At 43.8% G+C, this 27,973-nt stretch overlaps 1 protein-coding gene across 1 annotated transcript; it reads right to left on the reverse strand.

Moving 5' to 3' along the window:
* Positions 1–1,822: 1,822 nt before the first annotated feature.
* Positions 1,823–27,032, reverse strand: LOC130478223 (uncharacterized). The gene is made up of 6 exons (XM_056850375.1): positions 26,907–27,032; positions 21,987–22,080; positions 13,564–13,682; positions 10,800–10,942; positions 5,069–5,238; positions 1,823–1,893 (listed from the first exon to the last, which is right to left on the reverse strand). The coding sequence occupies exons 1-6, from the start codon at positions 27,030–27,032 to the stop codon at positions 1,868–1,870; spliced, it is 678 nt and encodes a 225-aa protein (XP_056706353.1). The 3' UTR covers positions 1,823–1,867.
* Positions 27,033–27,973: the final 941 nt, after the last annotated feature.

Genomic DNA, 27,973 nt, shown 5'->3' on the forward strand with positions numbered 1-27,973 from the left:
ACCCAGCTCCTTCAACCTTTCCTCCTAGGACTTGGTCTCCAGACCCCTCACCATCTTTGTTGCCCTCCTCTGGAGACATTCCAGCTTGTCTACATCTTTCTTAAATTGCGGTGCCCAAAACTGAACACAGTAGTCTAGGTGAGGTCTAACCAGAGCAGAGTAAAGTGATACCATCACTTAGCATGATCTGGACACTATACTTCTGTTGATACAGCCCAAGATCGCATTTGCCTTTTTAGCTACCACATCACGGCTAACAATTGGTGACTGATCTGTCCCACACAAATGGGTCTTAATGCTTTAACAGAGCCACCTACGAGTCCTGCTACACGTCATGAGTGATTGGATCTCCCCAGTGTATTCATTTTATTATTTTAAAAGGACCGTATCAGACTTTTCCTCTGACAAAAATCATAAAACATAATCAGTCCAAGAAAATGTACCAGTCTAATCTGTAAGGGTTACTCTAAAGTCAGCAAAGGGCCAACCATTTAGTTTGGAGCAGTGAGTCGCCCTAGAGTTGAGGGTGTTTAACTTTTCCTCCCATATACTTTTCCTAATCCCAACCCCCAGCTGCTGTTTGCTCACTTCAGATACAAGAAGCTGTATTGATTCATTTGAATGTATACTGTTTTGTGCCTGTTGATGTAGAGCTGCTTATAGCATTTAAAGGTACCCTTTAGGTTGGCTTGTCGTACAGCATGCACTTGTGCCAGCCTAAAATCCCATAAAAATCCCATATTCATGCTGATAGGGCTGCCAGCTCAGGACTGGGAAATACCTAGAGATTTTTGGGGTGGAGCCTGAGGAGGGCGGGGTTTGGAGAAGGAAGGGACTTCAATGCCGTAGAGTCCAATTGCCAAAGCAGCCATTTTCTCCAGGGGAACTGATTTCTGTTGTAATAGTTGGAGATCTCCAGCAACCACCTGGAGGTTGGCAACCCTAAAGGCATAGGATCCAAGCCCCTGCTTTTTTCTCTCTGTGTCCTCCACAGAATTTTGGGGGTGGAGCTTGAGGAGGGTGGGGTTTGGGGAGGGGAAGGACTTCAATGAGGTATAATGCCATAGAGTCCACCTTCCAAAGCAGCCATTTTCTCCAGGTGAATGAATCTCTGTTGCCTGGAGATCAGTTGTAATCCCAGGAGATCTCCAGCTACCACCTGGAGGTTGGCAACCCTAATCATGTCACTCATATTATATTGTCAGAAATTATTTTACAGTGTGAACCTCCTTCAAGTCAATGACGGAAAGGGAGTATCTAATTAAACAGGATAGGGTTACCAACCTCCAGTTTAGTTTAGTTTAGTTTAGTTTAGTTTAGTTTAGTTTAGTTTAGTTTAGTTTAGTTCAGTTTAGTTTATTCAATTTAGGCTGCACTTTCCTGGCCGAAGCCAGGAAGACTGGAGATCTCCTAGAATTGCAACTGATCTCCAGGGAACAGAGATCAGCTCACCTGGAGAAAATGTCAGCTTTGGAGGGTGGGGTGTATAGCATCATGCCCAGCTGAGGTTCCTCCCCTCCCCAAACTGCACCCTCTGCAGTCTCCACCCCCCAAATCTCCAGGAATTACACAACTTGGAGTTGGCAACTTTAAAACGGGGCTTCCAGTGGTCAAGGGACAGCCTCCCATTACTTCTGTACAGTAGTTTCCCTCGGTGCAGATTTTGGAAACTTAGTTTTGCAATCAGGCCTGACCATGAACAGCACGGGAGACTTCTTGCATTCATAGGATTTATTCCATTCATCATGGCAAGTCCTTCAATTCCATCACAAAATGTAACACTATAGTATGGTGCACATTTTAGACAGAAAACGGGTTTGTGGTGGAGGACGGTCCTCTGGCAGTTTCGGAATCCCATCCAGCATCTTCAGGTTTGGCAATCTGGAGAACACGCTGAGAGAGAACAAGATGTAGGAGAACATTAATGCTTTTCTCATATCCTGTTTTTAGCCAAGTTTAGCGTTGTTGTGTTTCTTACTGTCATATCCTTACGCTGCAGCCAGAAAGCATTTGTAGATAAACAGCCCAGCCTTGATGTCTGAGTTGATTTGCATAATTAATTACAGTTTTAAAAAAAGTCACCACATGGTGACATTCTGTTCTTTGCCTTCGTCGTGATAAAGTTTTCTTGTGAATGTGTCAACATATCACCAGATACTGAAGCACAGTCAGAAAAATCAGCTGACTTCCCCAGGATGCAGTTAAAGGTAAATCTGATCATGTAAGGGGGCATTCACAAAGGCTTCACAAGAAACAGGGAAATGTGGCCAGGTGGTGACACCACAGTTAAGAAAGATGTGCACAAGGAAGAAGAAGAAGAGTTGGTTTTTATATGCCGACTTTCTCTACCACTTAAGGAAGAATCAAACCGGCTTACAATCACCTTCCCTTCTCCTCTCCACAACAGATACCTTGTGAGGTAGGTGGGGCTGAGAGAGCTCGAAGAGAGCTGTGACTAGCCCAAGGTCACCCAGCTGGCTTCATGTGTAGGAGTGGGGAAACCAACCCGGTTCACCAGATTAGTGTCTGCTGCTCATGTGGAGGAGTGCGGAATCAAACCTGGTTCTCCAGATTAGAGTCCGCCGCTCCAAACCACAGCTCTTAACCGCCACACCATGCTGCATCAAGGAGTCAAGGGAAACACACAAAGATGTAGAACACTTTATGCCTCACTCTGGTAAGCGCCAGTAGCCCTGCAGCAATGGTTGTGCTGTAGTGCATAAACGTGCCACATTGCTGATTGGTTGCTTCAGCTACGAAATGGGTGCAGGAGCATCTCAGCTGCCATGTGCAGTACTGCCACCTCTCTGAAGAGCAGAAGCCATTACTGATACCATCCTCCTTTAGACAGATGGCCACGGGAGGGGCTGTGGTTCAGTGGTACAGCATCTGCTTGGCATGCAGAAGGTCCCAGGTTCTATCCCCGGCTTCTCCCATTAGGGATCAGGTAGTAGGTGATGTGAAAGGCCTCCACCTGAGATTCTGGACACCCACTGCCGGTATGAGTAGACCATAATGATCTTGGCGGGACTGATGGTCTGATTCAGTATTAGACCCAGACATTTTCAAAAAACCCAGAAAAAGCCGAATACTTAATTTGGCATTTCTCTGATTTTTTGAAAAATTCGGGTTAATAAACCCGAACCTGAAAAATACGGAGCACAGAGCTTGGAGTAAGCCCAGGCCTCCGTTCAGCATCCCGCTCTGCTGCCGCACTGCAGGACTGTAGGCGGGGCGGGCTGGGAGCTCCCAGATAGCCCCGCCTCCAGATTGCTTCGGTGTAACTTATCCAATTGTTTTAATTGCTTTGGCTACTTTTCCTATTGGTTTAATTGCTGTGATGCCACAGTGGAACTTGGCAACCAGAGCCCCCCTGGCTGCCCTTGCTTTGGCTGCTCTGATGTCACAGAAGACTCCTTGGGGTAAGCAAGCATAGAATCATAGAGCTGGAAGGGACCACCAGGGTCATCTAGTCCAACCCCCTGCACAATGCAGGAAATTCACAACTACCTCCCCCAGACACCCCAGTGACCCCTACTCCATGCCCAGAAGATGTCCAAGATGCCCTCCCGCTCATGAGCTGCCTAAGGTCATAGAATCAGAATTGCTGACAGATGGCCATCTAGCCTCTGCTTAAAAATCTCCAGGGAAGGAGCACCTCCCACCTCCCGAGGAAGCCTGTTCCACTGAGGAACCGCTTTAAATGTTAGAAAATTCTTCTTCATGTCTAGATGTCTAAGCAAAGGATAAGGTAACAGAGGAGATCTTGGATTCAGAATTCTAGGAACAATTATTGTTACTGGAAGGCAGCTAGTTAATATCCCATTCCAGCATTCCATCCTCCCCTTTGATCAATCAGGGGTAAGGCTGCATGGTAGGGCTATGGAAATCGGGATGATGATGTGTCAGCTATAGTATGGGTTGCTTTGGGGGACCCTGGTGTGACCTTAGGATCATGCCTCTACACATACATTGTCAGAGGGAATAATGTGGCATAGGACCTCTCCATTCTGAGAGGCATCAAGTAATGGGTCTATTTAACTAGGTGGCTTGATATTTGGCATACTCCAGCCCCCTTCTGAAGCAAACTTATGTGCCTCGTCACAACATTTGGGAGTCACTGTTCTCCATCTAGCACTGCCTTATTCCTACGCTGGTATTGTTTGCCTCCTACTGTCTGAACAGTGAAATTTAGCCAGTGCTACCATTTCAAAAGGAAGTCTTCCATGGAATACATGGGTTGGATTCAACCAGTTTTTCTGGGGTGGAAAAGGGGTGACCCCTCTGACCACTAAAAAAATTGCTTTGCTGGCAATCTTTGGACCGGCATGGACAAAAGCCACATGGGATGGAGACCATCATAAGAAGGAGAACTGGGCAACATAGGGCAAAAAATATTTGCAAAAAAAGTTGGCTGGATCCAACCCTACAACTCCCTTCTGTTATGCTGGACCTGATGATACTCTTCCACCAAGAGTTGAATCTTATGATTCTCTTCCAATTCCACTTCCGAGGAGGAGGAGGAGGAGGAGGAGGAGGAAGAAGAAGAATTGGTTTTTATATGCCGATTTTCTCTACCACTTAAGGGAGATTCAAACCAGCTTACAATCACCTTCCCTTCCCCTCCCCACAACCCTGTGAGGTGAGTGAGGCTGAGAGAGCACTAAGAGAGCTGTGACTTGCCCAAGGTCACCCAGCTGGCTTCGTGTGTAGGAACGGGGAAACAAATCCAGTCCACCAGATTAGCCTCCGTCGCTCATGTGGAGGAGTGGGGAATCAAACCCCGTTCTCCAGATCAGACTCCACCGCTCCAAACCACTGCTCTTAACCACTACACCACGCTGGCTCTCCTGGAGAGACTTTCTCCGATGAAGCACTACTTTGTCTGATAAAGAAAGGCTTCCTCAGGCAGAGAAAAGTCTTGCTTTGTTGAAGGAAACCTTTCTCTGTTCGAGGAAGACTTTGGTGGGAGAGTGTCATTGGAGCCAACCCATTATTTTCTCATTGCTCATCACACTTCAGTGGTATGCTAAAACTTACAGCTGCCTGTAGTTTTCATGAAACTCACAGGGGTTCCTCTTGAGAACAAGAGATTCTAGCGGAGTGTTTCTTAGGCCTGATAGCCCACGTAGAGTTTCGATATTGTTTTCTTCTAGGGACAGGTGTTGAATCGCGGGTATCTTTGGCAGCTGTCTGAAGGATGTAAAATGATTTTTGTTGAGTTTCAATTCTTTGCATCTGTAAAAATGTGAAAAAGGGCAAACGATCAGGTACCACATATACAGAAGAAAATTCACCTCACAAATGTCATTTGTAAAAGATGGATTCTTTCCTCAGGAAGCAATTTAACAGACATTTACGCAGGTGCAGCCTCTCAGAAAACGACGACACTACATCAGTGCCAATGGCAATGCATCTCCTGTACTACACCAATTATGCTCAGTTAAGACCTGTTTGCCGCACATAGAACTAAATTAGCTTTGTTTCACATGGGGAGGCATTTGGCTGAAGCTCATACCATATAAAACCATGGAATATTACGTTCTGAGTTTCTCTGTGCTTCTACGCTTTGGCCCTGTTATGCTTCTGGGCTTTTACGTGCTTTTATGCTTTTGGGTTTGGGCTGGTTTGTTAATTTTAACAATTTTACGTTTTTTAAAAAAATGATTTTATCTTGCGTGCCACCTCAAGCAGGTGGCTGAGGTGGCAGCATATAAAATGTCTTAAATAAATAAATAAGAACGTAAGAAAGGCCTATCTCAACATGTTTATGCATCTCATGCACACTGATGGAATGCACACATCTCCCATAGGGAGATGCTCGGCCATCCCACACTTTGGGATGTGTATACAAAGTAATAGAAAACTTCTAACTTGAGAAAACTAAAAGCTCCCTTCCTCAGGTCTGCAAAAGAATTTAGCAAAATCCAGATGAATGTATTCATTAAGAGCCCCCAAGGCCTGGAGGAAGTACAAGTAGGGTTGCCAGGTCCTACCTCTCCCCCGGCGGGAGATTTTTAAGGCACATCTTGGGATCATGCGGCAACGCGTGGATGCCCTGACGCGCGTGCGCATCACTTCCTGTTTACAATCAGAAGTCCTGCCTCGCGAGAGGTGGAAGTGTCCTGCAGCGGCGTGTACGTACGTGCACGTTTGCCCGCTGACTGTCAGCTGGTCGGCGGGCAAAGGGGCAAATTGCCGGGGGTTTGCCCGCCACCACTGGGCATCTGGCAACCCTAAGTACAAGTGAAGAATGGGTCCTTAATGCCCAGCGGTAAACTAGTGCCTTTCTGCATGTTGTTCCCCAAGGCTTCTCTTTCTCTAATGATACCTGGACTTTAAGTTCTACATGGATTAGTATAAATTTAATGATACCCCCGACCTCAGCTTTTTTCTCTCTCATCCTACCACCAGCAGTCTGCCAGTTCATCCAAAGACCTGATGGCTGCCTGGGAAACAATTGCTGTTTTGCATGGGGGTGGGTGGGTAATTGAATCCAGCATTCTTCCACAAGATTCTCCATTTCATTTTCTGGATTAATTTCCTTTCATATTTTAAGAATTATTTAGATACTCCAATAGTATGCATAAAACTAGACAGATAACAATTGCCTACTAGTTATTTGTAAATTGATGCTATGACGGTTGCTTTTGCTTTTGTATTAATATTAATTTAATAAAAACATGCCGGGGGGGGGGACAAAAAGAAAAGAAAGAAAAGAAAAGGCCATGCTGGATCAGACCAAGGCCCATCAAGTCCAGCAGTCTGTCCACACAGTGGCCAACCAGGGGCCTCTAGTAAGCCCACAAACAAGATGACTGCAGCAGCATTGTTCCTTAAAAATACAGAGCCTTGTGGGTGACCTGGCCCTTTTAATAATCCTTAAAAACAGGGAGGAAAAGAAATCTGAAACCTAATTTGCTTTTAAAAACCATTACTTGCTATACTATGATTAAGTAATACTAGGAACGTTGATAATTCTAGCAGTTATCTTCATAGTGATTGTAGGGTTAATTTTTTCATGCCTGTTTTTTTTTAATCTTGCTCAATAAAAATATTTTTCACTCAATAAAAGTTACAAAAAACAACAGAGCCCCTTTGTGAAGGTAGCTCTATGGTTTGGGACCACCTGTCCAACAAAACCCCTTCTTACATTATTATTTGATCCTCTGGCTTCCACAAACTGGGGCCAGACTGATATGGGAAGGAATGCTCTTGATTATTTATATCACGCGTCCTATGGCTTTTAGCATTGCCTTTATGGCAAAAGAAGGAGACAAGCAGCAGCTATTAGGGTTGCCAACCTCCAGGTATGAGCTGGAGATCTGCTGCTATTACAACTGATCTCCAACTGACAGAGATCAGTTCACCTAGAGAAAATGGCCGCTTTGGCAACTGGACTCTATGACATTGCAGTCCCTCCCCTCCCCCAAACTCCTCAGACTGCGCCCCAAAAACCTCCAGCCGGTGGCGAAGAGGGACCTGGCAACATTAGCATCTATTCCCTTTCAGAAGGGACCCGAACCTACTCTCTGTCAAGGATGGCTCCATAATTTTCATTTGAGGAGTTTTCAGACAAATGCCTCCTTGTGTGAAAACATAAGTGGCAAAACTTTACCTGAGGTTTGCGGCTTCTCATAAATGTGTATGAAAGAGTCCGGGGGGGGGGGGGTCAAACGACACCGTAATTTCTATGTTTGGCCCCTCCAAGCATTTCTTTTCTAAAGAACAGCTGAGTGGTTCATCAATGGCACACAGGAAGGGTTTTATTCATTTTCCCCTGTGCCACTGTTCCAGTCTGAATTGGTTCTATGGAGCTGCTGTTTGCCTTGTTGGAAGGAAATGCGGTACACATATCTTGCCTGTGTGTTGAAGCCATTTCCCCCACACTACTGCTGTCGATTGAGAAAACATGCTTGGAAGTTCTAACTATGGAACTCTCAGTGCTGCATTTCCTTTGGACTAATTTTTAGACAGCCACATCACTGAAATATTGCCCTGCTTGTCTTTTGCTAGGTTGAATGATAGGGTAGAAGAATATAGGCAAGTTTTTTCAAAGTTAACCATGAACAGGTTGGTGATGGAAGGAGCACACGCCGCCCCCATTGCGACGCCTCGAATCTGTAAATAAAAATCCTCCTTATAACGGAAGAAGTTGTTTTCGAGCAGGATATCAAGTAAGCTCATTAAGAAGTGGGTAGGCGGTGAGTCATCAGGTCTGGTGCTTAGCTTGTCCTCCACGTTGAGTCTGATTTCTTCAAGGGGAATATTTGTTTATGATGCCGCTACATCAAAGGTAGCCATGGTAAATTCTTCAGGAAAAGGTAAGCCTTCAACGTCTCTTAAGTATTGTTTAGTATATTCTTCTACCAGATTTTCAGAACATGTAGTTTGGTATAGACGGTATATAGTTGATTTGCATATGATTTTGAAAAATAAGGAGTCTTATAACATCATCAGTAGCTGGCTTAATTCCCTGCACACCTCTTTATCATTTACAGGTGCTTGTGATTCCAACTGCATAGCTTTCTTGGACATCCTTCTTTATAGATCTCATAACAACACCTTAGCAGTCAGACCTTATAAAAACCAACTGACCGTGGAGGGGGTCTGCATTTTGCTTCTTTTCATCCTTTACACCTTCATAAAAATCTCCCCTATAGCCAATTTCTTTGCCTTAAGCGCAATACTACCACATCAGCAGACTTTTCTGTAGCTGCAGACTCTTTAACCCAGTCTTTTTGCAACAGAGGCTATCCAGCGCACATAATTGAACTAGCTAGAAATAAGACTTGGGATCGGGATCGTAGATCTTTGGTCACTAACCTTACCCCTAAGGAAACTTCAGAACAATTGGTGACATCCATGCAATTTTCACATTTATCTTACGATATAAAAAAGATCATTCAGAGACATTGGCATTTGGTGGAGCACATCCCTAGTTGCCATAATTTTCCTATTTTAGGTTTAAGAAAAACAAAATATTTAAGAGAGCACCTAGTTAAAACAGATCTTTATAAACAACGGGAACGTATCAGCATTCAAGGACATCATAAATGTGGGACATGTTCCATGTGTCCCTATAGCCTTCCTATCAAATGGGTTAGCTCTACTTCCTGCAATTTCACATACACTTTAAAACAATTTACCAACTGTGCATCTGAAATGGTAATTTATTCAGTCATCTGTCCCTGCCGATTGATGTACATCGGTTGCACATCCAGACCCCTCCGACTCAGAATCGGGGAACATTGTGCTAGAATTCGGTCCAAAACATTAGACGTGCCATTGGTCCAACATTACCTTTCCCACGGGCATTTTTTTTTGGCCTTGTTATTTTTTGCCTTGTGGCAATATAAACCTCGCCCGTTCCAGCAACAGGATTCCAGGGAAATTATGTTGCAACAAGAGGCAAGACTCATCCACGCCTTTCAGACATTAATACCTAAAGGACTTAATAGTGAACTGGAATTGTCCAGTTTTATTTAAAGTTCATCAGGCACATGAGATACTGCCCCTTTAAGAGATTTGGCAGCTAAGCGATGAGCAATTACTTGCTCCCTTCCAGGTGTTAGCAGTCATGGCTCCAGCAATGCCTTTGACTTAAGTCCTTTGCTTAACCTTCTTACATTACTAGAAGGAGGATAGAGCATGAATACACATCTCTTTCAGAGTCAGGAATGCTTCCTTGGTAAGTGGGCTTTCGCTGTTGCGTTGTGATTCTAATTTTCTTTTTTATTTACCTTTTATTATGACTTTAATGATATCCTAGTGATACTTTTCAGAAACAAATATAATGTCTATTATGCATGTATAAAATGTTTCATTGCAGATTAAAACGATATACTGGAGGCACACAATTCAGTGTGTTCATGGAACTTGCATGCTTCTGGAAACTTAGCTAAATAGAGCTGATGAAGCCACCGAAACGTGTTCTCTACGGGTTACACGTCCTCTCTTCTTTTGCTCCTTCTATCTATCATGAATCTGATCCACAGTGGGGCTCACTGATTTCCCTTGCACGGCTTTGTTCCGCAAGTACCTGGTTGTCTTATCCCCATGATCATATCTTTATGTATCATGCAATGCATTCTTTTAACTTTTTCTCTGAACTTTAGTCCAACAATCACAGCGGAAATTGACATGCATGGACATATGCCTTATAATTTTGTGATTGTATTGGAAATTGACACATATGGACATACACTTTTATATTTATTTATTTTTTTGGTATAAATTGTATATGCAATTAGAGACATTATCTGTTGCACATGTACTTTATTATTTTTGGTTTATTGAAGGTTAGATACTTGAATTTGTCAATCATTTTCGTGTTGGTTAATTTTTGTGGTTCAAATTTGAGCATGCCTCAATGCTCAATAAATGTTATTATTCATTTAATATAGTGTGGCTAATTACTACACTAGTATAAATTTTGGAGCCTCCGTTCTGTTTATTCTCTCAGTAACCTCCAGGTACTAGCTGGAGATCTCCTGCTATTACAGTTCACCTGGAGAGAATGGCCACTTTGGCAATTGGACTCTATGGCATTGAAGTCCCCCCGCCCCAAACCCCACCCTCCTCAGGCTCTGCATTAAAAACCTCCCGCCTGTGGCAAAGAGGGACCAGGCAACACTGTTGAATGAGGTAATAAATACTGAAATCACTGAGGTCCTATAATGGAAATTTACCCTTACAATAATGCTTGCAGATATGATTATGGACACATGGAATGATGCTGCCAACGCCTGAGTTAATTCTCTAAAAAGATTAGATGATTTTGAAAGAATCTCATCTACCTTGGCAAGCATATGGCACTTAGGTCCGTCAATGAGTTGTCTACCAACCAAAGCCTCTCCACCCGGATCAATCGCCGGAGAATCCTTTTAAAATTTTCCACTTGGTAAAGGTCACCCAGATCCTGATAGGAAAGATTTAAACTCTGGAAGAAGGGGAGGAATACACAAAAAGATCATTTCATTTTCTCACAGTTTACCCACAATTAAGTTTATTTGAACATACCATGTCTTTCACTGCATGAATTAGGCTGTGATCCTAAGAAGACTTTCCTGAGAGTAAATCTCATAGGAAAGAAATGGAACTTTCTTCCAAGGGGACTTGTTTAGGATTTCGGTTACAGTCCCACTCTATGCAGTGCTATCCTATGCTGAAGCTGAAGGGTGAGAGGTTCAAAACAGATAAAAAGAAGTATTTTTTTTACACAGCACATAGTTAAATTGTGGAACTCCCTGCCCCAGGATGTGGTGATGGCTTTAAGAGGGGAGTGGACATGTTCATGGAGGAGAGGGGTATTCATGGCTACTAATCAAAGTGGATACTAGTCATGATACGTACCTATTCTCTCCGGTATCAGAGGAGCATGCCTATTGTCTTCGGTGCTGTGGAACACAGGCAGGATAATGCTGCTGCAGTTGTCTTGTTTGTGGGCTTCCCAGAGGCACCTAGTTGGCCACCGTGTGAATAGACTGCTGGACTTGATGGACCTTGGTCTGATCCAGCATGGCTTTTCTTATGTTCTTATGTTATGCTGGGTTATATCTTTCTAAGTCCATTAAGTCAAAGGTGTAACTCTGCTTCAGATGGCACTGCTAGTTTCTTTACAACACAGGAGCTGTACAGACATTCATTTTACCACGGAGTTGACCACATTCCTGCACTAATGTGCAAGGTAAGGCTAAGTCAGCTCACCCTGGGACAGCTTGATTTTGTCTGTGGGCTTCCTGTTGTGTTGGCAATGAAAAGTGCTGTCAAGTCACAGCTAACTGATAACGGCCCCATAGGATTGTTACTGCAAGAGACATTCAGATGTGGTTTGCCATTGCCTGCCTCTACCTAGGAGGCCTGGACTTCCTTGGTGGTCTCCCATCTAAGAGCTAAGCAGGGCTGACCCTGCTTAGCTTCCAAGATCTGATAAAACCGGGCAAGGCCGAGCTGTCCAGGTCAGGTCCTGTTGAACCCAACTGAAAACAATGATGGCATCAATTTTAACCCAAGCACACAGAGAACTTTGTTGCCACTTTTAATAGACGTTCAGTCTGCTTGCCATGGGGGAGACAGGTGCTTTGCACATGAATGTCAAGAAACAGACCAGAGCAAGAGTCCAATAGCATCTTAAAGACTAACAAAATTTCTGGCAGGGTATGAGCTTTCATGAGCTACAGCTCACTTCTTCAGATACCCTGACAGAAATTTTGTTAGTCTTTAAGGTGCTACTGGACTCTTGCTCTTTTTCTACTGCATTCAATCATGACTCCACATGGAATAGGAGGGGGATTGTACAAGCCTGAGACCCGGAACATCTGGAGCAAACTCTGGTTTCTTTGTGGTGTCTGAAAACAGCCTTTTCTTATTTGAAGAACTAATTGCTGAAAGGATTTCAAACAACCCTGCTGGCAGAAAAGGTCTTCCAAATTCCCTGGACAGTTTGAAGCACGGTATGCTGTGATTTGATCTATTTTAATCATACCATCTGTTTACCAGATCTTCTATACAAAATATGTTATACAGAGAAAGGTGGGATGAAAAGGTTTTGAATACATAAATAGATGTCATTTATCTACTTCCAATGAAGAACTTGCCATCAGGAAGGTGAAGGACAAGATTCATAGAAACATCCAGAGATGTGGAAAATGGATCTGATCTGAGGCCTGGAGGTTCACACATCAGCTGACCCGTCAGAAGACGAAGAGTTGGTTTTTATACACCATTTCCCTGTACTTTAAGGAGTCTCAAAGCAGCTTACAATCGTTCCCTTCCCTCTCTCCACCCCCAACAGGCACCTTGTGAGGTAGATGGGGCTGAGAGAGTTTTGAGAAAACTGTGACTGGCCCAAGGTCACCCAGCAGGCTGCATGTGGAGGATTGGGGAATCAAACCTGGTTCTCCAGATAAGAGTCCACTGCTCATGTGGAGAAGGGGGGAAAATCAAACCCAGTTCTCCAGATTAGAGACTGCTACTCTTAACCACTATACTACATGGGCTCTAATCTGATTGTGACTGCTAAATCATGAGCAGACATTTGTCTGTTTCCCAAATACATATTAAGTTGATTCAAGGTATTGTAGGTAATGTTTTGAAGTCTTCTTCTAAAGATCTCTGTCTTTGCTGAGAGTCTCTTGTTTCGATCTGGTAAAATCTAACCCCTTGTTACGTCTCTACATTCTGGGTCACAAAGGAGAATGAGGACATGATATTATGCCAGTATTATTTTTTTGTATTTAATTTTTTAAAATTTATGTGGTACTTCCTCCCATGTAAACGTTTTTGGTACTGTATCTATTTTTGTGCTGGTTTTTGACTGTAAACCCAAAAGGGCCATCAAGTCGCAGCTGACTTATGGCAACCCCAGCAGGGGGCTTTCAAGGCAAGTGAGAAGCAGAGGTGCTTTGCCATTGCCTTCCTTTGCAGAGTCTCCCTTGGTGGTCTCCCTTCCAAGAACTGATCCTGCTTACCTTCTGCAATCCGATGACATTGGTCTGTATCATGCCACCTTTCCTCCCCCAATAACTCTTTAGAAAATCTCAGTACAAAAAAAATGCTCACCATACAGTCTTCCCAGTTCTCCCGCAACCTTTTTTCCCACTTCTCTTTCTCTGTCACTTGCTTTCTTGCATAATGGATGTGATGTTTTCCTCTGAAAAAACAGCCTTCTGCAGAGGGCCCTGTTCGGGAGAGCGAGGGAGAGCAAAATTCATTGCTGCTTGTATAATTTGTTTCTTACTCAAGCTTATCGAAGCTTAGAAATATTTAAGAGACCAAGTAAAGCCTCAAGTCAGGAGACAAACAGTAATTTTAAAAAGTGTTAGGGGTAGGGTTGCCAAACATGGCCTGGCTACCAGTGGGAGATGGGGGGAGGCGGTATTTACTGCGAGGGGGACAGCAATCTTCGTGGCCACATGATGATGTCACTTCCAGCGCAACCTGGAAGCACTGGCATTGCACTGGGGCGATGCTCAAGCACTCACCCCAAAACTCTATTAAATTTCTGGGGAAGTGCTAGAACATTGCCCCGGTGTAGGGTTGCCAACCTCCAGGTGTGGGATGTGTAAGATTTTAATTAATTTAATTCTAGCATATTGGAAAAATGTTATTTTTCTATTATATTTGTAAGCTGTGGTTATTTATATAAGTCAGTAAAAAATAGTCCTGTCTAACTAAAACTGAACAAAGCAGGTGATCTTTCGTATCTGGTACAAGATATCACCAAATAACAGATGAGATCATATCCATGTGACCACAAAATGAGATCAGAGTTAGGGTGGATTTGAGAGGAGGAGATATTCAAATCCTCTTAGAACAAAGAACTCTGGAAAAGTATAAATATGAGAACTAGGCGGAGTCTGTTAGGAGACTTTCACTTTTGAACCCGAAAAGGGCTGAAATGTCTTCCTCTTTTGCCTGGCAAAATAAAAAAAGCTTTTTTCTCCCTTTGCTTCTTAAACCTGGCGTCGTCTCTACTTTGTGATAATAAATCTGGTCACAGAGGAGAGTGTATATTTACATCCAACAGATTTATGGCACCCCAGATGGGACATCTGGTTGTCAATTGCTCACAGATGACGGGTGTCGAAGTTTTGTAGGACAGGTGCACCCGGCGATTTCGCTGGTCCTCAAGCTTGGCAGACACAGCATCTGGGGGTGAGTGCAATTGCAGAGTCCCACTTTTAAACCGACCCAGGAGAAGCAACGGGCTGGAGGTAAGGAACCGCGGAAAGGAATTACGGGACCTTAATGGTGGGGCAGATCTTAGAGGTAAGCCCTTCTAAGAGGAGAAGGCAGAAGCAAAGCCACCATGGATAAGGGGCTCAGTGGGACGCCACTGAGTTGGAATGGTAACGGGGGCTGTAACAGAGGGTTCAGCCAATGGTATTTTATTGTCAGTGTGAAAAGCAAGAGCAGGAATTGTGGAATCCTGTGCTGATCCAGAATTTTTCCAGTTGCCTCCAGGGCACTGGAAGAGGTAAATGCCTAGAAAAAGGAACGTAGTGTCTTGTCTTGTCCAGCGTGATTTATGTTCCCTCTTTCTGTGAAGTATTTTATAAAGGGTTATGTGATTATTTGACAAATGTTAACGTGTTTATTTTTTATGGGGCCAGCCTGGGATACTGGACGGCGTCAGCCAAAAGAAATTTCCCTCCTCCCTTCAAACTGTGTTGCCGAAAGGAAATCAAATTGTTTGAGTAGTCTGGTTTTGTTGTGTGTGTTGTTGTTGTTTTCTGTTGAAAATCTGTTCTTTGCTGGGAGAAAAGTAATCTGGTTGTCTTCTTTCTGAGGAAGAGACTGGAAGAAAAAAAAAATCCCCCATGCCCCTCCTTTCTCCGCTTTAAAGTGTTTCTTTAAACCTTCTTGCTTCTCTGTTCTTTTTTTCTCTAGGTTTTTTTAACAGACTGGTCGTAAATCAAGGCAGCAATGCTGTTTTGTTAACAGAAGATCCTTTCTTTCTCTGAAGTTTAAAATGTGAAACAAAATTAAAAAAAAATGGAATTTTAAGTTAACTCTGACTGAACCAGCCCTCTTGCTGAACGCAGGAGGAGGGTCAAGTCAAAAGTGTTTGGAATTTGGAAAGCAGAGTCTTGTGAACTGTATAAAACTTTATAAGAAAAGAAACAGACTGGAAATGCTTACAAGGTGGAAAGGCAATGTGTATTAATATAAGGGAATAAGTAAGTTATGAGAAAGTTAGAGCATGTTTTAGGTGTGTTGTAAAGGGGCAAGTGTTGTGGCTTAAGAGGGCTGAGGAAAGGTGTTATGTATGGTTGGGAAAGACTTTAAGAGAGGAAAGCAGAAGGGTTTATAAAGAGAGAGGATAGTTATGGTTATTCAATGAGATGGATATTGGTGATGCTGGGTGCCTGTTTTCTCCAGGGACGGAGAAATCATGTTAATATATTAAGTGTTTTAAAACACAGTCAAATTAAAGCCAGGGTATTATTAAAGGCTTTCACGGTCAAAGTTAATTGGTTCTCATAGGTTATCTGGGCTGTGTAACCATGGTCTTGGAATTTTCTTTCCTGATGTTTCGCCAGCGGCTGTGGCGGGCATCTTTAAAGAAGTAACACTGAAGGACAGTGTCTTTTTATTTTATGTTTTTCTGTTTTTATGTTGTTATAACATAAAAGTGGCATCATTAAAAAAAATAAAATAAAAAATAAATTATATATTATTTGTAAACGAATGCTGTAAGTGCAAGATGACAATGCAGGCCAGTTGAACATTTCACCCATACAGGTAACCTTTGACTGGGAGCGTAAATGCCAGTTAAAATTACCAGTAGTACAGCAGTTGCTGACAAATGGGAGACAACAACCCTATTCTGGCATTGCCAAAGCCAGGTAGAAAAGAAAAGAGAAGAGGATGGAGATTAGTTGAGGATTTAAAGGAAATTAATGAGATTGTTCAACATGGGCATCCAATGGTGTCAGATCCTCACACTTTCCTGTACACCCCATCAGGACACCATGTATGGTTTAGTGTGACAAATTTGAAAAATGCCTTTTTAGCATTCCACTGGATGCCAACTCTAAGGACCTGTTTCTCCTGAGGTGAAAGAATCCAGATAATCTCTGCAAAAACAGAGAAACTGGTGTTAGAGGGAGCGATCTCATTGCTGAATTTCTTAAGACAGAAAGAATATAGGGTCTCAAAAGAAAAAACTCCAAGTAGCCCAAAGGAAAGTAATTTATTTGGGACACAAAATAACACAGGGAAGACTATTTATCGCATGCCACTCCCTCAAACTAAGAAACAGCTAAGGTCCTTCTTGGAAATATTGAAATTTTGTCGTGAGTGGATAAAAGAGTATAGTAAACTAACCAGAGACTTTATAAAAATATGCCATGATGAGGAACCAAAAGTATTGTAGTGGGAACCTGAAAATGCACATAAGTAAAAAGAGCTGAAGCAAGCTTTGATGACAGCACCAGCTCTGGGTATCCCTGACCTGCAAAAAAAGAGGGTTGCATGGCGGGGGTCCTTACACAAACTTGTGGGCTAACTGAAAGACCTGTAGCTTATTTATCAAAACAGCTGGATCCAGTGGCACAAGAGTGGCCTCCATGCTTGAGGGCAGTAACTGCAACTGCCCTGGCTGTGAAGGAAGCAAAAATTGACTATTGAACATCCAATCAAAGTGTTTTGCCCTCATGCAGTGACTATTTTGTTACAACGGAAAGGAGCCAAATAACTTACAAAAATCCTGCTAGTCTGCTGCCTGTAACAACTGACTGTCTACAGACTGTAAATATGTGCACCATGGCACGGGTAGATGAGCCTATCCACAACGCAGATCTCGAAATTTGGATTGATGGATCTTCTCGAGTGGTGAGTGGAAAAAGGCAGAGTGGATATAGCCTGGTGACTGAGTGCAAAGTGCTTGAAGCAAAGCCATTACCAGCGTCATTTTCAGCACAAGCAGCCGAATTATATGCATTGAACCAAGCCTTATTTAAAGCAGCAGGTAAGACTGTGAACATTTATACTGACAGCAAAGATGCTTTTGGAGTTGTACAAGCATATAAATACATCTGAAAAGAACAAAGAGTCCTGACAGCTAGTGGGGAGCTGTAAAGCATGGAAATTTGATTTTACAGGTTTTGGACAATATTTAGTTACAGGTGACAATAACATCAAACTGGACATACCAAGGAGGCCAAAGAAAATTGCAGAGCTGATGAAATGGCAAAAGTGACTACAGCAAAATCAACATCCTGTGATATGGTAATGACTTTAACCCCAGTTTTTACACTACCACCTACAGGGCCCTGCACTGAAGAAGAAAAGGAACTGGATGGCAAAAGTGGGGACTACAGAAACAAGAGGGGGGTGGTAAAAAAAAAAAAAAGCCTAAGGGTACACATCACACACATCCTCACACAATTACACTAGAATAGTCATCTGGGGAACAGGGTTAACAGAAATATTCTTGCAGTCATACAATGGAAAGGGCATCTATCAGAAAACAAAACACATAGCAAAAGCATGTAACATATCAAAGGGTATATGTAGACAGAGGGGGTTATTTGTTAGGGAAGTTATAGAACAGTTTAAAAAAAATGAAAATAAAATATAGTTTTTACATGGCTTGGCGATCCCAGTTACCAGGGACAGTAAAAAAAAAATGAATCAGACCCTAAAAAGAGATGTTAATTAAAATCTGTGTAAAAACTAATTTAAAATGGTCAGATGTATTGCCTATCACACTGACACGCATCCGTATATTAGCCCGGGGACCACACAAGTTGTTGCCCTTTGAGGCTCTGTATGAATGTCTCTTTTAGCATTTTTTAAAATCAGGGAACACCCAATAAAGAGGTTGGAAACAGATATTTGAAAAAACTATACAAAAACTTTAAGTGCAGCTTTGAAGGAAACCCAAAAAAAACTGGCTTGTGTTGTACAACCTCTCCCCCTAAACTCTGTTGTCCATTCTTTTTTAATAGGAGACTGGGTGTTTGTAAAATCTTAAAAGCATACTACTCTCCAGCTCAGGTAGACGGGTCCGTTCCAAATTCTTTTCACCACAGATGTCGCAGTGAAGGTAAATGGAAAGGAAGGCTGGGTCCATTAATCCAGATGCAAGAAAGTGCTACCACCGTGTGAGGCCGAGATCAGAAGGGCAGTAGATGACGTCGTGGCAGCCAACGCCACTGCAACTGGAGAGAGTCCATGCGCAAGAGGCTCGAAGTGGTTGGTCGAACCTGCAGGCGAACTTAATTTTTATTCAGAAATCAACAAGACTTATGATTGAAAACTTGGAAACCAGAGCACAATTGCTAGCTAAAGAACAAGAGTAGATGTTTGAAACTCTTTTAGAAAGCCATTTTGATGTATTATTTGGTCCTTTGGGTTAGAAAAAAGTGGCTAGGGAAACATTGTGTCTACATTATTGTTTTAAAATTGCAAGTTAATATAATAGAATGATCAAGATTCAAAATAATTTTGATTTTGATCATGAGGGGGGACTGTGGGATGTGTAAGATTTTAATTAATTTAATTCTAGCATATTGGAAAAATGTTATTTTTCTATTATATTTGTAAGCTGTGGTTATTTATATAAGTCAGTAAAAAATAGTCCTGTCTAACTAAAACTGAACAAAGCAGGTGATCTTTCGTATCTGGTACAAGATATCACCAAATAACAGATGAGATCATATCCATGTGACCACAAAATGAGATCAGAGTTAGGGTGGATTTGAGAGGAGGAGATATTCAAATCCTCTTAGAACAAAGAACTCTGGAAAAGTATAAATATGAGAACTAGGCGGAGTCTGTTAGGAGACTTTCACTTTTGAACCCGAAAAGGGCTGAAATGTCTTCCTCTTTTGCCTGGCAAAATAAAAAAAGCTTTTTTCTCCCTTTGCTTCTTAAACCTGGCGTCGTCTCTACTTTGTGATAATAAATCTGGTCACAGAGGAGAGTGTATATTTACATCCAACACAGGTACTAGCTGGAGATCTCCTGCTATTACAACTGATCTCCAGCTGAGAGAGATCAGTTCCCCTGGAGAAAATGGCTGCTTGGGCAATTGGACTCTATGGCCCCTCCTCAAACCCCACCCCAAAAACCTCCCGCTGGTGGCGAAGGGGGACCTGGAAACCCTACCCCAGTGTGATCGTGCAGTGACAAAGATTGCCACCGTCTCCCGTTTTGCCTGCCTGCTTCTACCCGCTGACAAGATGGGCATCAGGAGACATCGGCAACAATTATCAGGAGTTTGCCCGCCATTAGCAGGCACCTGGTAAACCTAGGTAGAGGTGATTTGAGAAAGGTGTCGCTTCCCAAGCATCTGCATACATTTCCTTTAATTCCTCTGTAGCCTCTGGTCAAACAGGTTTTATAGGTTTTTAATACAATATAAATACTTGCATAAAGGTAAAGGTAGTCCCCTGTGCAAGCACCAGGTCAACACGAGCCCATGGGGTGGCATCACATCCTGACGTTTACTAGGCAGACTTTGGTTTGCCATTGCCTTCCCCAGTCATCTACACTTTACCCCCAGCAAGCTGGGTACTCATTTTACCGACCTTGGAAGGATGGAAGGCTGGCAGTACATTCCTAAGGAGAGTTACTGCAGTCTATACCCATTGAAATGAATGGGCTTAGACTGGAGTAACTCTCCTCAGGAATGCACTGTAAGTCAACTTTGAGCCGGCTACCTGAAACCGACTTCCATGGGGATCAAACTCAGGTCATGAGCAGAGCTTTTGTCTGCAGTACTGCAGCTTACCACTCTGCGCAACGGGGCTCCTAAAAATACTTGCATAACCTGTGAATAAGTAATGACTCCAACTTTCTGGGCTTTTCTGCATCGAGTTTTTGCTGGCAGCTTGATTTCTTACCTGCACTGGTTTTTCTTCCCCTCCCTCAACCTGTCAGCTGCTCTCCTGGTTTTTCTTTGAGATTTTTCCCGTGTTTTTTTTTCCAGATCTATTTGGCAGTGGTTTTTAAAAAGACAGGAAAAACTTGGGGTGGTAGTGGGGTGAGGTAGACCAATGACCGGCAAATGATTCTGTGTGTAAGGGAGGGGGTGGGAATCAGTGCAGTTAAGCTGAGCTGCACCACAAATTCAGTCACTACATTTCTGGCACTCCTACCATGTGTACTGGGAGAACATGCTGCCTGCAATAATTTTTATACATGTGATTGCCATTTTGTCTGAATTGGGCAATGCACATATATTCTAGCTTCAGTACATGCAAAAATCGGGGCGTTGTGCCTACTGAGCTGATGGCACGTAGCGTGCTCTCCCAGACATGCAGTGGAAGGGCTGGAAACAAAATGAACTGAAGAGGGCTAGTGCCTCCAACTCTTCGTAATAATTTTTGTTAGCAAAATATATTCAACAAAGTTTTCTCATTTCTCTGGTTCGTGTGGATTGTAACTTTCCTCCTATGTATTGCATTGTTTACAATGGTAAATAACAGGGAATTAAATATCAAGGCAGTGAAATCTGGCAAAGCTTATCTCTGCACCAGAAGCATCACACTAGATTGCAAAATTGGCATATCGGGGAAGCCTGCATTGTTAAGATAATGGACTGCTACACTGTATTGCTTTCAAGATTGCTTTCAGGGACGATGACAGTCGCCAGGAGAACAAACGGGTATTCTTTGAATCAGTTCGCATTCCAAGTACCTCTTAGTAATATTGCCAGGATTTGATCTCTCTCTCCCCCCCTCCCCCCCGTCATCTATCTTCAGCCTTTGGGAGTGCAGGAACAGTTGAGTTTCCTGACTGTGATCTGGTCCAGAGTTAGGCTATTTAACTCCCATTAACCATTATAATTAAGACAGCCTACTGTGTAATGAATTTTCATTTAACTAATAAGCCACCTTTCAACCAACTACTCGATGAATAGATTGATTCAATTAAAATTACATAACACATTAGTAGAAGCTATCTATCTCATTGATAGCACATGCTCCTTGGGGAGCACAGGGGCCCTATTTATTTACTTATTTACTTGCTTTATATCCCACTTTCCTCCACATTAGGGACTTAAAGTAGCTGATGATATTCTCCCCTTCTCCATCTTATTCTCACATCAACCTTGAAAGGTGGTTTGGGCAGTGAGCTGCCTTATACTGAATCAGACCCTTGGTCCATCAAAGTCAGTATCATCAACTCAGACAGGTAGCGGCTCTCCAGGGTCTCAGGTGGAGGTCTTTCACATCACCTACTTGCCTAGTCCCTTTAACTGTAGATGCTGGATATTGAACCCTTTGTATGCAAAGCAGATGCTCAGCTCTACTGCTGAGCCACCCCCCTCCCCCTAGCAAACTTCCATGGCAGAGTGGGGATTAGAACTTGGGTCTCCCAGATCCTAGTTTGACACTCTAATCACTATACCACAAAGGCTCTAGAGCAAGGTTTCTGCCTTCCACTCACTCGCCAATCAGGAGTTTGGGTTCTTACATTCCCCTGTTATTTGCTACCATGGAGGCTACAAACCAGATTCTTTTCGGTACCTTCTCTCACACGGGGGCAGCGGATTTGACTCCCTTGAACATCATGTTCTTCTAATTCATGCCAGGTGAGATATTTGAACGAATCTGACGGAAGCTTGAAAACAAAGAAGCAACACAAGGGTACGTTTCCTCATCTGACAAATATCATTTAACCAATACATACCTTCCCCCCCTCCCACTGGGTATTTTGCAATGCATGTTCTATCAATGCCCACATATTGAATGTGGCTGCCATGGTGACGAAAGCATGTGCCAACACCACATTTACAGCTGGAGTGTCCTCCCCTGGTTACATTGCACATAGATTTAGGAATTTGAGATAAAACCATCCTTTTATCCCTTTTGATTCCCCTCGGCCACACGTGGGCCCCCTGCCTAAGCACCCCTATTCCCTTCTAGCACTGAATGGACCAGCAGGAGAAAATGGGAGGGGAATGGTGCCTAGGGATGCCACTATATCATTTTTCGCTGCGTAATTGGAAGTGATGTCACTACATTGCCAGACACTCTAGCATTTCTCAGAATCTCTATGGTTTTACCATAGAGTTTCAGGGAAATGCTAGAGTGGCCAGTGACATGGTAACATCGCTTACAATTATGCAACTAGAAATTATGTTGTGGTGTTGCTGCTGGATGCCGTTCAGGTGAGTCTCCACCACCATCACCGCCCCAAGTCTCCTAGGGATTGCCGGCTTCTTTCTGTCTCAGTGAGTTCTGCAACAGGTCTTCTTGCAGTTGCTTGGGGATACCAGAAGATGGGCCACAATTTAGCCTGACTGAGATTGATTACAATGGGCTGAAGCATGTTTTACTTGGTGTTGGATTGTGGCCCTGAGCTCCATCTCCGTGTTGAAGACACAGCCCTTCCTTAGTATCTCAGTTATGTCACTACTGAGGGTTTACCTCAACAAGATGCTATGAAATCCATGACTGAATTTTTAAAAAATCAAAAATGAAATGGCTGCTGTTCAAGAGTCAATTTCAAATCAGGGCCATAAAAGCGTTGGGAGGTTCACTCTTCCACTTTGCACTTTCCCCAATCAAACCTAGCTCAACTGATTGAAGAAAACATATAGGGTGAAGTTAGGGTTGCCAATCTCCTGGCGGGGCCCGAGGTTCTCCTGGGATTACAACTGATCTCCAGGCAACAAAAATCAGTTCCCCTGGAGAAAATGGCAGCTGAGGTCCCTCCCTTCCCCAAATTCTACCCTTCCCAGGCTTTGCCCCTGAATCTCCAGAAATTTCCCAACCTGGAGTTGGCAACCCTAAGTGAAATCCTAAAGTTGGAATGGACCTTTAAGGCCAGTTTACTCAACCCCCTGAAGAATACAGGAAATCCCAAACTAGAACATTCCTAAGACAGTTAACCTCCTTCTTCCCAATTTGTGAGGTTACCATTTGGTCCCAGGTGGGTAGACAGGGGAGATCTCTCCTGCTCCATGTCTCGGGTGGAGATGGCGTCTCCCACCACTTTGGTCCCTCCATACAGTACCCTTCTTTCCACTGTCACAATAACCAATCCCTCACCTCGGAAGGCTAACTAAGGGGTAATAATTGCACCATCATGACGCAGAAGGAGATGCTAGTAATGAGGTTACCATCAATTGCGCTTCTTTCCACTGACCCCAGAACCAGAATGCTTACTGGAGAGGCAATGCCAGAATCGCAGCTGTGATGGAGGAGCTCTCTGTTCCTTGACGATAGCACCGGCAAAGGGATTTCTGGATCACTTCGATCAGAGCAGGGGGATGAATGGGAGGCACTGAACCTAAGGCAGCTTGTATTCAGACCTGAGGAACTAAGCAGGTAAACATTTTAAAGGGACAGAGTGGTCATTGGTCTGGTGAACCATATTTGCACTTCCACTGAGTCTCTAGGACTTTGGGGGCCGGAGGCAAGAGCACCCACCCACCTTCTCTCACAACCACATCCATACTTAATTGAATTCCCCATTATCCCTTTACTCTCCCCCCATTCCTGCTCCTACAAGATTTCTTATAGAAGTACAGTATTTCAAAAACATATCAGAACTTCACTGTATTTACATAAACGTGCATAGTGCTCCTAGTTCTTCTGACTCGATCCCATTTCCTAAACCACACTTTCCCCCTTTTCATGTCAGCAAATGCTTATTTATTTATGCTTCTACTAAAATCTTCTTGCCCAATGACTAATATAGAAAGAATCGTTAACCATTCTTGACACATGATTAGGGTTGCCAGCCGCCAGGTACTAGCTGGAGATCTCCTGCTATTACAACTGATCTCCAGCCGACAGAAATCATTTAACCTGGAGAAAATGGGCGCTTTGGCAATTTGACTCGATAGCACTGAAGTCCCTCCCCTCCCCAAAGCCCGCCCTCCTCAGGCTCTCTGCCCCCAAAATCTCCCAGTGGTGGTGAAGAGGGACCTGGCAACCCTACACATGATCCTTCTTAGGACCTAACTACACAATGCATTTGTTCAGGGGTTCACCCCCTGTCCTGTTAACCAGATTTATACTGAGAATTCCATGTTCAGATTGGGTCACCAGAATGCGGGGAGTAGGGTTGCCAACTTTGGGATGGGAAATTCCAGTTACGTTTCACTTCGTAGCCGGTTATGTTGCATCTGCTGTTCTGTTGTTTCTACTAGTTTTACTTACTGGGTTTGTTACTGGATGAAGTATATGTAATTGTGAATCCTGTAAGTCTTATTGACTTACAGACCTAGAATTGACACCACGGCTCTGTAGGAATTGCAGGAAACTATGGCAAAACCACAGGAGGAGGAGGAGTTGCTTTTTATATGTCGACTTTCTCTACCACTTAAGGGAGACTCAAACCGGCTTACAATCACCTTCCCTTCCCCTCCCCACAACAGACACCCTGTGAGGAAGGTGGGGCTGAGGGAGCTCTAAGAGCTGTGACTAGCCCAAGGTCACCCAGCTGGCTTCATGTGTAGAAGTGGGGAAACAAATCCAGTTTGCCAGATTAGCGTTCTCTGCTCATGTGGAGGAATGGGGAATCAAACCTGGTTCTCCAGATCAGAGTCCACTGCTCCAAACCACTGCACTTAACCACTACACCACGCTGGCAATTTCTAGAGAGGACCGACATTACTTCTGGGTTTTCCCTGGAAATGATGTCAAACTGTCAGCCTGATGGGTTGCTGGTGGGAGGTCTTTGCCATAGCAGGAGCCCTGGTGACCCTAGGTCTGCTTTACCTCAACACAACCATGTCTGGAGTTAAATCTGACCTGTAGGAGTTTGGACATGTGCCAGATGACCTTAAACAGTTAATTGTTTTGGTGGGCAGGAGAATCAAAATGCCTTTTTTTTATTGCATAAATGGTACAACGTTCCATGTTGTGATTTCAAGCAAATGAACATCTCCAAAGGCTCAGAGACATCTGCTGAGGAATGCCTTGATGGATATTCATTTTGATCTTCAGTAGCGCAGCAGATGTGGCATAGCGCACTCCTGTTATTGTACAAGCCCCATGACCTGTCACAAAACATGATTACAACTGGTGCACGAGGGAGCTGTAAAATGCTTTGGTAAGGATGGTAATGGTATTTCCCCTCTAAGCAAGACCATACATCCCAATTTAAACATGATACTGGCGATGCTCAAGGCCTTCTTAGTGAACACGTCAAGAAGACATTTAAACCACGCTGCTACCTGTACAAAATAATGACGGGTGCTTCGTTCGCCTACCAGCACAATGCTGTATAGGGGTTAGAATGTCAGATGAGAACTGGGAAGACCTCAGATCAAATCCTCACTCTGCTGTGAAGCTCCCTGGGTGACTTTGGCCCATGTCAGTCTCACCCTCACTGGGTTGTTGTGAGGGTAAACCAGAGTGGGAGAACTTTGTCCACTGCCCTGAGCTTTTAGATGGGTACTCGATCATATCTGCAGGGACTACAGATCGCTGGTGTGCTAACCATGGCCTGAAATAGACAATACAGTGTCCCTGGGGACATACTGGGGATGCCCCACTATTTTGTAGGAATGAGTTCCCACCGGTGATTGCCTTTTAACTGCAGTGTGGGGCCTGAATCTGGTTGGGACCATCACAGGGTGGGGGAAGGCCCCCCCCACCTTTCTCTCTGCTTCATTTTTCCAAAATGGCCCCAGGAGGTGTTATTTGCCCATACATCCTGGTGCAATTTTGGGTCAGAAAAGTGGCAAAGGGGGAAGGCAGGAGCTCCTCCTTGCCTCACACAGTAGTGGTCCTGACCAGGGACACCCATAGGGTTGCCAGGTCCCTCTTCACCACTGGCAGGAGGTTTTTGGGGCCTGAAGAAGGCAGGGTTTGGGGAGGGGAGGGACTTCAATGCCATAGAGTTCAATGGCCAAAGCGACCATTTTCTCCAGGTGAACTGATGTCTATCAGCTGGAGATCAGTTGTAATAGCAGGAGATCGCCAGCTAGTACCTGGAGGTTGGCAACCCTAGACACCCATCTAATCAGGTTTGGCCCTAAGCACCCTTGCATGGGTGTCAGCAGTTTAAACAATAGCCTGAGCCTATGCAAAGTCACGCAAGGAATCCCTTGGTCTCACCAATGTCACATCTGTATTCAGCCTGAGATTCATATAAAATATTAAAGAGCCATCAGTGAATCGATTGTTCCAGCATTTTTAAAAGGTGCAAGACCTTGGTCAGATTGTTGGAGGAAGGAAGGTAACAGTTTAAGCCTCCCTCACATGATTTCTCCAATCCAACCTCTCCCTCCCACATACACTGACTAGCCCCAGAAGGGGGGAAATGAAGGGAAAAGAGACACTGCCTGTATTTTATCCTTTCCAGGGATAATAACAGTGTGGCAACATCAATCAATGAAAGTATGAGTGGGCGGAAGGGCTTCTGCAACTGGATCAGAAAACTATTTTTACATCCCTCCATTATTAAGTCAATAAGGGCATGACGTTTACTGTGTTGCTGCGGTCCAAATAGGCACATCTAGACGTTTGCTGCTGTGTGAAGATCTGGACCCTCTTTGACTTGAATTTCTTGTGATGCCTTTTCTTCGTGTTACAGATGTCACTCATCTGACACATCGTAGCAGGGCCATGGCTAGGGTTGCCAAGTCCCTCTTCACCACTGGCAGGAGGTTTTTGGGGCAGAGCCTGAGGAGGACAGGGTTTGGGGAGGGGAGGGACTTCAATGCCATAGAGTCCAATGGCCAAAGCAGCCATTTTCTCCTGGTGAACTGGTCTCTATCGGCTGGAGATCAGTCGTAATAGCAGGAGATCTCCAGCAAGTACCTGGAGGCTGGGAACCCTAGGTCAGGCTGAGAGAGAGCTGCCAGTCCAATTGCCACCTAGTGAGTTTCCATGGCAGAGTGTGGATTCAATCCTGGGTCTCCCAGATCCTTGTCCAGCACTCTTACAACTACGCTGGCCTAAGCTATTTTAAATGTCAGCATAATTTGTGACACGGCAACCTTCATTTCAATTTCAAGACTTTCTGTGTACACATGAACACATGAAACTGCCCTACACTGAATCAGACCCTTGGTCCATCAAAGTCAGTATTGTCTACTCAGACCAGCAGTGGCTCTCCAGGCAGGTCTTTCCTGCCACCTACTTGCCTAGTCCCTTTAACTGGAGATGCCGGGGATTGAAACTGGGACCTTCTGCATGCCAAGCAGATGCTCTACCACTCAACCACAGCCCCTCCCTACAATAGGAGAACAGGAACAGTTTTAAAAAATAATAGTAAAAGATAGTGACCTCCAGAAATGGTAGTTCTCCAAACTCCATCCATCTAACTTATCCAGCTTTGCCCACGTTCGATTCTCCCTGGCTCCGGGTGAATTTTTCAAGAACATTACCGATGTTATGCTTCAGTGACCCTGAAACAAATCCCCTTTTCACCGCTGTGATTCTTCAGCACGACCAGCGGCTTGACAGGAGGTAAGAGGTAACATAAGGGAGTTATTTATCTAAGGAAGGTGCTTCTGAGCTTTAAAATATCAATTCTTATTTATTTGGGGCTC

Source organism: Euleptes europaea, chromosome 5 (assembly GCF_029931775.1).
Source record: "Euleptes europaea isolate rEulEur1 chromosome 5, rEulEur1.hap1, whole genome shotgun sequence".
In the NCBI taxonomy this organism is placed as follows: Eukaryota; Metazoa; Chordata; class Lepidosauria; order Squamata; family Sphaerodactylidae; genus Euleptes; species Euleptes europaea.

Excerpts from the sequence above, each read along its gene's own strand:
- LOC130478223 (XM_056850375.1), bottom strand. The coding sequence starts at position 27,032 with ATGTGTCAGATGAGTGACATCTGTAACACGAAGAAAAGGCATCACAAG. Across the intron at positions 22,081-26,906 it reads ATTTGGACCGCAGCAACACA|CTTCCGTCAGATTCGTTCAA; the intron begins GTAAACGTCATG and ends TTTGTTTTCAAG. Across the intron at positions 1,894-5,068 it reads TGTTCTCAAGAGGAACCCCT|CGTGTTCTCCAGATTGCCAA; the intron begins GTGAGTTTCATG and ends GTTCTCTCTCAG.